This window comes from Nesoenas mayeri, assembly GCF_963082525.1.
Source record: "Nesoenas mayeri genome assembly, chromosome: 5".
NCBI lineage: Eukaryota > Metazoa > Chordata > Aves > Columbiformes > Columbidae > Nesoenas > Nesoenas mayeri.
The window spans coordinates 61186072-61198396 of NC_137548.1; the positions used below are offsets into that span (position 1 = coordinate 61186072).

The 12325-nt window shown below is 40.5% G+C and overlaps 1 protein-coding gene across 2 annotated transcripts in view; it reads left to right on the forward strand.

Moving 5' to 3' along the window:
• Positions 1-10545, forward strand: part of CSTF3 (cleavage stimulation factor subunit 3) — a 49075-nt gene extending 38530 nt beyond the window's left edge. The window contains exons 11-21 of one of the 2 annotated variants that reach the window (XM_080344803.1): positions 335-444; positions 835-951; positions 1805-1879; positions 3147-3290; positions 3377-3479; positions 5006-5075; positions 6357-6552; positions 8143-8296; positions 8698-8792; positions 8923-8983; positions 9961-10535. In XM_080344803.1, the coding sequence (XP_080200929.1) occupies positions 335-444; positions 835-951; positions 1805-1879; positions 3147-3290; positions 3377-3479; positions 5006-5075; positions 6357-6552; positions 8143-8296; positions 8698-8792; positions 8923-8983; positions 9961-10163 (1328 nt within the window). In that variant the 3' untranslated portion in view covers positions 10164-10535. Of the gene's footprint in view, positions 1-334; positions 445-834; positions 952-1804; positions 1880-3146; positions 3291-3376; positions 3480-5005; positions 5076-6356; positions 6553-8142; positions 8297-8697; positions 8793-8922; positions 8984-9960 lie in introns of both variants that reach the window. The other variant, XM_080344802.1, reaches the window with a different exon arrangement.
• The last annotated feature ends 1780 nt before the right edge of the window (positions 10546-12325 follow it).

Below are 12325 nucleotides of genomic sequence, written 5' to 3' on the forward strand. Positions count from 1 at the left end.
TTGGGGGTGCAGTGCTATAGTCGTGCGCCACTGAACAGTCCTTGGAGCTCAGGAAATGGATCTGATTTCATGGCTGATATTCTTGAGTGAGATCTGCACCTTCCTTTGTGGGGGAGGCAGATTTTAGCTGCTAGTTGTGATCCATAAAGTTCCTGGCAATATAAAAGAACTGCGGTTGGGATTGTTGTATTCACAGCTAATTAGTGTTAACATTGGCTCATTTATTTGCTGGGTTTTGTATTTCATACTTCCATTGTGCAAGATGGTACCATTTCTGCACTAATATACAGGGAATATTTCTTATGTTGTTGATGTTTGGTTTTTCCCCCCCCAGTTATGTTTGCCTATGAGCAATGCCTTTTGGTTCTGGGACATCACCCAGACATCTGGTATGAAGCTGCACAGTACCTCGAGCAATCGAGTAAACTGCTCGCTGAAAAAGGGGTAAGCAGGTCGCCATTGGTTTTCTTTCGTATTTCATTGCTTGGTGTACTGTTAAATACTGAAGAACCAAGGGGATGGTGGTGAAAAACATTTAACACCATAAATTGTGTCATGTTCAGAATTTTAAAATTGGGGCTATTTTAAGAAATAAAAATATTTGCATTTAAGATAAGAATTATGAAAAACTGTTGCATTGTTGGCCAGTTTTAGGTCTGGGTGGGATTCTTTTGGCCTTTGTGATTCCTTAAGTACTGGGGAGATGATTATCTCTTTATCGGAGCACTGCATGGAAGTTCACTGGGACCTCTCACACAGAGAAGATATTCCATACACTGGCATTCGTTGTCACAGATGTTGAACAATTATATTATCATACTTATTTTATAACAGGACATGAACAATGCTAAACTTTTCAGTGATGAGGCTGCTAATATTTATGAAAGAGCGATCAGCACTTTATTAAAGAAGAATATGCTTCTTTATTTTGCATATGCAGATTACGAAGAGGTGAGCAAAAATAGCGATGTACTGACGTTAAAACCTAAAGACATCTCTCATTAATAATGTCATTTGTTTGAAACATAGTGAATACACAGAATTCTATAGAATTAATTGAGTCTTCTAGTCCTAACCTCATTCAGTGTTTCTGAGACTGAGCTGACAAAATGAAGAGGAAAAGCCCGTAGTATGAGTTACAAAACTTCTGAAAAATCTACTGTCTTTCCACTCAAATATTTGCTATATTTTTCAAATTACTATGAAGCTGAAAGGCTGATAGATTTACATTTACCAGAGCATCAGCTTTGTCACTTTTACTTACCATAACATGGAAGAGTCTTTGCAGGGAGATCCTGAGGACGACAGCAAAAAAATCCCTTCACCCTTAAAAAAAAGTAAAAGCTTTCCTGGGCTTTCAGTGCATCCTCTTGTATCCCAAGCGTATGGGCTATTTAGGGGTTTTAAGGTTGCACAATATAACTTGCAGCTGGCAGGGAACAGAATGGATAATTTGGAAGGTGTGGGCTGGGGAGTGAAGAAGGTGGTTTTCCTACCTGTCTGCGCGTTACTTATAGACAGAGGTAAAGGAAAGTCTTCCCAAACACCTACAATGGTGGTGCTGCTGCAGTATTACTAAATTAGAAGACTCCAGAGCTCTTGAAAAGCATGTGTGTAAGCACTAGTGAGAAATTAATGTGGGAAGAAATGACTGCACAAGACAAAAAGTGCATCTGAGTAAAAGAACTGCTCCACTAGGGAAAAAAGGAAACCATTTGTTTTTCTTCAGGTTGATTTTTGCATTCTCATAGGTGATTTGTAATAGTATTACCAAGCGGTCTGTATCTCCTTTTTATTTACTTAGAGTCGGATGAAGTATGAGAAGGTACACAGCATATATAACCGCCTCCTGGCTATTGAAGACATTGATCCCACTCTGGTAAGATGGTCCCTAGTCCTGAGCTTTTCCACGTTTGCGTGGACAGTCACCTGAGGACACTCAGGGAATGAGGAGGTGCTGAGGCAGTGGAGTACTGAGATGACAAAATTAGATTAAAATTTCAGCAAGGTTGATAATTATCACCTTTAATCCACTTAGATACACTAAGCCGTGCACTTTTCTGCTCTCTCTCTTTTGGAAAATCTATAGAAACAACACATGAAGACGTAGGATATTAAAGATCTCACGACGCAGCTCATAAGTGTTGGTGGATGTTTTGTTGGCTTAACTAAAACTTCACTTTGCCTCACCTTAACTGATTAAAAGCACATTACTTTTGCCCATTGGTCTCCCTAAATTGAAATACGCTGGATTGTGTACATGTAGTTTGCAAATAAATTTGTAATGCACCACATAAGTATCAAAGAGTATGACTGTACATCTGCTTAAGTTATATAGTGAACAACATTGTAGTGCCAGCTGTGCCAGTACTGAACAAATGGTGTGAGAAAGTAACCTGCCCTCAAAAAGTTATTAAGTTTATAAATAGACACAACAAAGCATGAGAAGGAGAACGGTCATCTAAAGTCTAAAATTAAACAACAGGTCAGTGTCAGAGGAAAAGTATCCATTTACTGACATGTTCTGTTCATTAAACACTGATCGTAATGCTTCCCAAATACACATTTTCTGAGGAACCACATACCAGTTCCTCCTATTTGAGGAATGCTGGTTTTTGTCATCTAACTCAGAGTGGAGGAAAGTTAAATCACAAAGAAATGCAAATCACAAATTGGTCACTGAATTAAATAGCACATTCATTATTTCCTTGATGGGGTATAAGTATTTGCAGACAGGATGATTTGTATCTTGGATGGTATAATGTACAGTGAAATGCTTCATCGAGCCTTTTTACTGTTCTTTAGCCTTATGGATGTCTTAACTTTATTGGAAAGTTACCATTTTTACAATAAGCCTCTAGTTCTCTGTAGCCACCAGCTTATGTAAATTACATCCATCTTCTTACCTCCCCTTCCTTGACAAATCTGTGTATTAACTATTGTCACTTCAGGGCATCGGTCTTAGGTATATTCCATTGCCTTGATATAGCAAAGCAACACAGAGGCAAAACACAGTCTTGTTTCTATTAGGATTTATTAGCTGTATTTTGTGAGTAAAGATTATTTCAGATATACTCCAAAACTGTATTATATCACAGTATTCTTTGTTAGCACTGATACTATGTAAATATTAATATGCACCTTAGGTTTATATCCAATATATGAAATTTGCAAGGCGAGCAGAAGGCATAAAATCTGGAAGAATGATATTTAAGAAAGCAAGAGAGGATACCCGGACCCGCCATCACGTCTACGTTACAGCAGCTTTAATGGAGTATTATTGTAGTAAGGTAATCACGTGCTTAGTTTGATATTCGAATCAGGAGGGTGCGTAGCTCACTGAAGCTAATAACTTCTTTTTTTGTAATGTTTGCAGGATAAGTCTGTGGCCTTTAAGATTTTTGAGCTAGGGCTGAAAAAATATGGGGACATTCCAGAATACGTACTGGCGTATATCGACTACCTGTCTCACCTGAACGGTAAGCTTTAAGCTTTGAGAAGTCTACTGAAGCGATTCTCTGTGAATTTAGGTTCAAACCAAGTTCTTTGTATTTTAGTTTTCATTCTCCTCGAAGAGCAATGAAACCTCTTCATAAAACTCAGCAATTAATTTGGGAAAAAACCTTGCTGTTTTGTCCTTGCTGAAGTTCCAGAAGTACATTGACATTAGATCTTGATTCCACTGAACAGAGAGTGAACTTTCCAAACTGCAACTCATGTTGCAGTAGTTTTACAGCATCTGCTTTGAACAGTGGGGAGAACACTGAGAAATCTAAATCCTGAGGAGAAAGATCCATGGGAGGTTGAAGTCAGCACGGGAGGAGCGATGGGTTAGTTGGTCTCTACTAGAATTCATTTAAACTTGTTCTCCCCGCAACAGATGAGATGAGCAAGATAGAAAAGCAAATTGTGAATATAAGTGCTGCTGGGGAGCAGGATTGGAATGCAAAGCACAGGGCGCAGGCAGCTTAGGATTCGTAACATACCAACACAGAGGTGTAACACAACCGGGGTCTAATTACAAAGGACTAGCTCAGGTTTGTGGAGCAGCCTCCACGCTGCTGCTGTGAGCGGTGGCTGAAGGTGGCTGGATCTCCTGACCCTCCCAGGCTGTTCTGTAGGCACCAGGCTCATGAATCCCTCCTGTGAGACTACACTACCTTGGCTTTTTTCAGGCTCTAAAATTTCGAACAGATTTAGACCTTTTTTTCTCCTATGAGCATTAAACAGAGATAATATTTTTTTTCAAGTCAAAGTATATTTGATTTCGCCATAAATTATTTTAGGTCTATGTGAATATTTGCATAGATTGCCATCAGGAAAAAATGATCTTAAAACTTGCCAGTGTATTTGCTGTGTTTTAGCAACCCAGCAGCCTTTACTGAAAAGCAAGGAAATTGATCCATAAACTCCTGTAAATGTAACATATGGTAAAATGCACAGTGAGAGACAAGGGAAAGAGCTGCAAGTTTTAAGAACAAAACCACCAACCCTTCCATTCCCCAGCTGAAGACACACAAAGGCTGGATGCTCCTCGGGAACCAGGTCTTATAATTTTGGGAGGTCTTCTGAGGAACATACAAGTGTATTAATATTACCCTGATTTAAAAGGGAAATAATGAATTGAAACGCCCAATTTAAAATGACTGAGATATGTCGTTGTGATATTAAAAAAACCCACCCAAACAAAACCCAGAGATCCTAAAGAGATGCCAAGCAATAGCTGTGCTGTTATCAAAGAACCTGTATGAGGGTTGGTTGGTTGCTGCCAACAAAAATAGACTTTCAAATAAGAAATTCACAGCAGAATTTAACATTGGTAAGGTTTTATGTAGGCATTCATATTTTTTCTTCTACTTCCTGAAATTCAAATCCAGGTATCAGAATGTCAACTTTATATTTAATTCAATGTACACATTTCTTTGAATGGACGTGATTTAAAATTGTCTTTTAGTATATTTTACTCAGTGTGATTTTTTTTCTTTTTTTCTTTCTATTTTTAAAGAGGACAATAATACGAGAGTTTTGTTTGAACGTGTTTTAACTTCAGGGAGCCTTCCACCTGAGAAATCTGGGTATGTCTGCAAAGCAGTTTCACTACACTAAAAAAGATACATAACCCCTTTCAACTACAGACACCCCAAGGAAATTAGAAAAATGAACAGCAGGACAAAATTAGGTACAGATGTTCCTTCCCCTCTTCATGTGAAAATAGCAACAACCGTGACAGATTTGTGAAAGTCCCTTTCCCCCCCTTGCAGTGAAATTCATTCATTTATTGACTTTAAAACCTCATTGACAGATTGTTGGGGACAGAGCGCAAAATCCTCCTGCGCAGAAAGGATTTGGTGGCATGGCTCATGACATACATCGCTCACCATATAGATTCTTTAGGTAGATGGGGAGAGGGAGCTGAGAGCATCTCTCAGGAGCGTCATGTTAGAGAAGGGGAGTCAGGAGTTTATTGAGGAGAATACTGAGCATCTCCCAGCCAACTGAAAATAAAATAGGGAAAGAACCAGAAAAGACTTGGGTTAACCATTCACCATCATTTTCATTACTATTTTTAAATATATTTCTCTGAAAAAATGGTTACCAAACGCTTTGCAGTCCAAGTGTTCACCATTATTATTCTCGTAGACATAGGCACCAAAACTAAGAAATCAAACATTGCCCTGCTCTGCACATTCATTCTGCGCTTTAATTCTCATCTTTCTTGAGAAATGCTTTATGTCCCTTTTAAAAGTGAGGAAAAAAAAACCCAACAAAGAATTCAAAAGCTGAATCTTCTTCAAAGGTGAACTCCAAAGCTAAAATGAATCAAGTCCAGAGATATGGTCAGATGTTGCTTAAGCTATATATATGAGACTTTCTGCAAATAAGCAGTAACTATATATTTTGGGCTACATAAAATTCTAAAGTGCTGCTTATTGTGTTACAGGGTATTGCTGTTCCCTGCTAGAATACGCTAATCTCTGCAAGTGAACTAAATCATAATCTATGTTGAAAAGTCCTTCATGTATCAGGATCAGAGTGAGATTCTGTGTAGTGGGATGAGCAAAGTCCATTTGTGCATCTCATATTGCTAGTAACAGCTCACCTCAAACGCTGGAGTCGTTCACAGCAGTAATCCTTTGCTTCCCACACCAAAGTCCTTTACGATCCACTAGACTGAAAGTTTTGATAGAAATACCTGAGGCACTGGAAAGGTAAATGCATGTTATAGACACATCTAAAGAAAGCATAGAAATGGTCACATGTTCACCGATTAGCTCCTTTGCATCTCTCCTCTCGTGTGTTTTTTAATTGGTTTATAATTTTTCTCCTTGAGCAGCTGTTTCTCTGTTCTTTTATAGGGAAATCTGGGCTCGGTTTTTAGCTTTCGAAAGCAACATTGGTGATCTAGCTAGTATCCTGAAAGTGGAAAAACGGAGGTTTACGGCATTCAAGGAAGAATACGAGGGTAAAGAAACAGCTCTGCTGGTAGACAGGTATAAGTTCATGGATTTGTACCCGTGCTCTACGAGCGAACTGAAGGCCCTTGGTTATAAGGTGAGTGGCTAAGAACACTGAATTTTACTGTTATTCGTATCAGTCCTAGCAAACTTAAGCAATTTTGTGTATAGGACTTGCCTTATGCTTTTTACCCTTGATAGAAAAGGAGGTAGAATAGGCCTGGACCTGTTGTGCTGCCTCCTTGTCTTGTTGGGCAGGGACGTGCCAGGCACGGTGGCCCAAGGGCAGGAGGGAGCCAGGAACACAACACAGCTACTTCACCTATTTGTATTTACAGAAAGGTCCATGTGTTAATGCCATCACCACCCAGCCACCAGCCTCCACTTAAACCTGAGCTCCATCAAAAACCACTTATTTGGAAGTGTGTAGAATCATCTGTATGAACATTGCTGGTTGCCCTTCCACTCCACTGGCTTCACCAGGAACTGTATTGAAGCCACAATACTGCAGTCCCAGTGGCTGCTGCAAATGCCTGAGGGAAAAAAAAACATCTATAGAGGTCAGGGGCTGCTGCTTTTTTTCAGTTATTATGGCTGAAGTGCTTTGGTGCTGCTATTTGGAATTTAAAGTCTAGGCCAGACACCTGCATGGGTGCTGTCTCATCTTGTGTCTGACCAGGTGTATGTTAACTACAGTTTAGTCATGTGGAAGGCCATAACACTTTGGGAAACCATTAGAACAGAAGAAGATGCTTATATTCCCTTTTTTTTTTCCTAATATATATATATGTACATGTATTTTTTTAAGCACGATAGGCTGCCTTTCCTAATACGTATATATATGTATATGTATTTTTTTAAGCATGATAAGCTGCCAGAGAGGCAGAAACAGCTCAGTTGGAGAAACTGCTGTTTCCCATGCACGTGAACAGGAAGAGAGCCTTCAATTCATGTCTCTAAAATAGCACCTTGGCTTTCATGTGCTTCTTACACAAAAAAGCAGTTTTTGAAAAATACAGAAGTCATTGCATTTGGCAAAGCAGCTGAACTCTTGGTCTTCACACAGTTTGTGGGTGGAAGTAAGGGTGACATTTTGCTGCTGAATGCTTTTCTTTTAATGCTTCTTTAATGCTTTTCTTTTAATCGGGACAAGGTTACTTTGAAGTTACAGGTGTGCTTACAAGACAGCACGTCCTGATGGATGCTGGCAGGGTGGCCCGGGGCCGATTCAGCCCTTGGGCTGGTTTCTGGTGCTTGTAACACGCCAGGATTGAATCCTGTTTGAGCCGATGGTTTGCGTGCCTGCTGGCTGCCTTACGCTCACTTTAACAACCAAAGCAATCTAGGGAATGAAACGGGAGAAATGATAGTTGTGAAGGCCTAGTGCTCTGCACCGGTTCACCTCCATCTTTTTAACCTAGAAAAAAAGGAGCTACTCAAAAATGACAAATACGGTCCCGTTCGGTAGCACAAACAAGTGTTTCCGCTCCCAGCTGGGACACTGTAGGAATAAAATGTTTGATGAAAACATGCGAGTTTTGCCCAGATGGTTTTCTAAGAGGACATCTGAAATGGTAACAATGACAAAGCGAGGATAAGCAACCGGTCTAGAGGGATGTTTTGTTGTGTCATTTAAACGAGCGCCGCGGTGCTGCCGAGCTCAGTGCTGTCGCGTTGGCTTTCGCAGGATGTGTCCCGTGCCAAGCTGGCAGCCATCATTCCAGACCCGGTGGTTGCACCTTCCATCGTGCCTGTTCTCAAAGACGAAGTGGACAGAAAACCTGAATATCCCAAACCCGACACTCAGCAAATGATTCCATTTCAGCCCAGACACTTAGCACGTAAGTCAGATGTTCCGTCGGAAGTGGTAACGCTCACCTGGCAGCGAGTTGTTATTAACCTGTGCTTAGCAAAACTCATCAGTGAGTCTTTCCTGGTCTCCAGCCATCTCCACCTGTACTTACATTTTAGGCTGTTATTTAACTGGATTGCTAAAGGCGTATGTATTTTACCTAAAACTAAAGTCACATGGAAATAAGTACCAGTATTTTGAGGTCTGGTAAATGGTAATAAGCTGTTACATGCGCTGCTTGTAGACTTCAGATCACTGACTAAACAATATGTAATTAGTAGAGGCAAAAGTGACAGGGTAGCAATTACTTGCGTCAAACAATCATTTTGTAAAAGCAAGTCAGGTCTAGCTGTCTCTTGCGCTGGCTTCACACAGTTTTTCTGCCCCCAGCTCCAGGTTTACATCCCGTCCCAGGGGGGGTATTTCCCGTTCCACCAGCAGCTGTCGTCCTCATGAAGCTCCTGCCACCTCCTGTTTGTTTCCAGGTTTGTTTTAATGAATTCTGAAAACTTCAGAAAGTTGTAGAAGAGTTTCTGTTTAGACAGAACCACAGTATGTATCACTCCATTGAAAAGAACCTTCTAAACTTCTTCTTTTCCTTATTTAACAAATCAGGGTCCCTTTGTTCAAGTGGATGAGCTCATGGAGATATTCAGAAGATGCAAACTGCCAGACAGTAAGTTGTTTGTTCGCTCTGGAGTCTGTGACAGTGACTTTGTTTTACATATGGATATTACTGTCTGAAATCCCAACCTCATTGACAGATGTGTCATTACTAGTTAAGGGTACACTGTTGAAACGGCTGCGTTTGCAGGTTGGAATCTACATGGAGATGTTTGTACATTTAACTGTCATCAACAACACATAAAAAGCTGGAAATCACCAGCTGCTGGTTTAATAACGTTTTGGTGGTAACCATTAAAAGAAAGAAATGAAGATTTTCAGAATATCCTTTGAAAGAAGCAAGGCACGATTTCTAGCAGCAGTGTAACATTAAATTACAAGTGTGCAGTGTGGTCAGTTCCTGGGTAGGCATAACTGACTGCACGCTCTTGCCGTGCTTGAGAACATTCCAGAGCAGTGTGTTCTGAGCTTCTACAAAGGTAGAGCTCTGAAATATAAACCCAGGACAGATCCATACCCCAGGCCCCATGTAAACCATAGCACATAATACACTGCTCTTCACCCCTGCTGTTAGTGTAAAGAGCAAATGATCAGCGAGAAAGCAAGCCAGGATTTAATTTCTTTTAGAGTGAAAATAAACCATCTATTTCAATGACACATGGTATTTTTCAAGCTTTCTCTGTTCCTAAGCAGCACCTGCCTTGCTGTGCGTACTTTCCGATGAATCCCGACTCGCTGCGCTGTTTCCTCAACATTCTTCCCTGCTTTTTTTAAGCTCGCAAATGACCTGAGTCTTGTGTAAAGGGAGCTCTCAAGCTGAAGCAGCAGCATTTACTTTATAATTAGTGTTTGCCATAGCTTGGAGTTTTAGACAGTTAAGCCTTAATTCTTAACATTTGTAGAACAGCATAGGAAAATGTCTCACATTCCAGAAATCACCACTGTGTATCTGTCTTGGTGACCTTGTTTGCATGCTTATTTCAAACCAGGGATCTAGTTTTACAAATGAATCTTTTTCTCTTTCTAAAGCTGTTGATGAAGCTGTGCGAATAATTACCGGTGGCCTACCAGAAATAGCCGTGGAGGGCAACGGACCTGTGGAAAATAACGCGATGCTCAATAAAACTGTTAAGAGACCCCATGAAGATTCTGACGACGATGAGGAGAAAGGATCTGTAGTTCCCCCCGTACACGACATTTACAGAGCGCGACAGCAAAAGAGAATCCGGTGAAACAAGTTTGGAGTTCTACTGTGACAGACAAAGACTTGCATTGAGTCCATCAGTTTCGGAAAAGTCGAGCATTTAAAAGGGACAGCTGCAAAAAGTCTTGAAAATGGTTTTGTTACTGTGGTGCCTCTTCTCCCATATGGTTCTTGATCTGAAAACAGCCAGAACAACCTTAAAACGTGCTCTGAACAAAACCTAGTTTTTCAGAACCAAAAGTGCAAAATGTCAACGCTGCATTTTGTTCTTCAAGGGTGTTCACATCTACCACTTGAAATCTGGTGGGTTTTCAACAGTTTTATTTTAAAAACTGGATGGCTTATACTTGTGAAGCATTTTTAATTCACATTTTCTGGAAAACAGTTGTTCTCAGTTTGTTCATGTAGTGTCCTGCCTTATTGTTCGTTTTTATTTATGGCAGAATGTATGGAATCTGTTTTGTAGTCGAAAATGGACAAAAACATTCCTTTAAAATAAAAGGATATCCGTAACATCATGCCTCATTCTGGTTTTATTCAAACACAAGTTACTTCTTAAATATTACTCAGCCACTGGAAAAGCGATGTTAAATAAGACCATCAGAGGAAATTGATCAGAGCATACATAATAGAATTAGCTTTTCTTCCATTTTTCTAGAGGATACAGTACACTTTAGCTTTTAATTCCATGACTGTTTAAAGACAACAGCATCATAAGACAAACTGGGTACATATTTCTAGTGTGGATTGTTCAGGAGTACGAGCTGACACAACCTGTTCCTGGATAACTGCGTTGGTCTTCACTTAATAACGCACAAAGCTAAATGCTAATATATGAGCTACATACTTTAACCTGTTATTTTCAAACACGCTAACGAAAGCACCATATGAACTTGCCCAGCAGTTTCTATGCATACATTAGATTTTAACTTGTAACTGACTGTTCAGAATTGCACTCTGGAAGGACCAGAAGGACTTTGTCACTTAATAGTATCTCCCTGTCTCTTAAAGAGGATGTAGAGAAACTATTTGTCAACTTCTACTGTTAAAAACAACCAACATGGGAAAAATCACTAATGCGATTTGTACTTGAGGGCGTTTATTTCAGTCTCTTTAGCTCTTTCCTGTACCCCCAAAGCTGAGAGCAGCCGCACATGGGTGCTGCGCCTTTTTGTACGTGAAAGCACAGGATCAGACCCACGCTGTGAGGAGAGGAGATGGGACTCGCTGCACCGACCCCGGGAGCAAATACGCATGTGTATGTGCACAGTCCACGCTCCGCTGGCCGAGAAACAGGAGGTGGCAGCCAGGGATATCTGGACACTGAATTCCAGAGCCGGGAGCAGCCCTCTCCGAGATCAAGTGAGTACGATTTTATCTAGAGATACCGCAGCCCCTTTCCTTCTGCCATCAGCCGCTTACTTTTCAAAGGCTTTTCCGAGTATGTTTCACCCTGATGTTGTTCTTCCCCACATCCTTGAGATCACCCCCTACATTTTTTGTAGTATGCATAACTCGCAGGGGCCTTTAAAGGCAGCTTCTAGGCAATGCTAAAATATCAAATAACAGCAGCAATTTATAACTTCTGCAACTCATTTAACACAAATGAAAACAGCTTTGTCTTGGTTATTTTTTCTCTCTAGCAGTAACATTTGTGGTAGCTCTTTCGTTACGCTGACTGCTGAATGAATTCTTTGGAGCTGCAGAGCTACCAGCTGTGTTTTGAGGCAGATCCTGCGCTAATCGCAAAGCACAGTCAGCAGCCGCAGCCATCAGACCCCTGTTGTATCCTCTGCTGAGTCCTCAAACAGACCCCCCCCAAAAAACCTATTCAGAACACCTACTCAGTTTTGAGTTACCAAAGCAAGATGCGCAGACAGATTTTTCTTACTATCTGAGTATATTTAGCCAAGAGAAAAAAAACACATGTCTGAACTGGTGATCTCTTACACAACTTTGGTGTTTTGGTGGGTTTTTTTCCCTTTGGGGAAGAGAGTTTGTAATGAATGAGAAAATACTTGGTTTCTAGTTGGACAGGACAATAGTGCAGCTATAGCCACGCTGGCGTTTAAAGGGAAGCATCAACACTGGTTCGTAATCAAGTTCTATTATTTCGGTTGACTATTTGACTAGTCAAATAAACCTGGATGTTAGCAATAAAAGGGCCCTTTTATTTATTTTACATAGCTT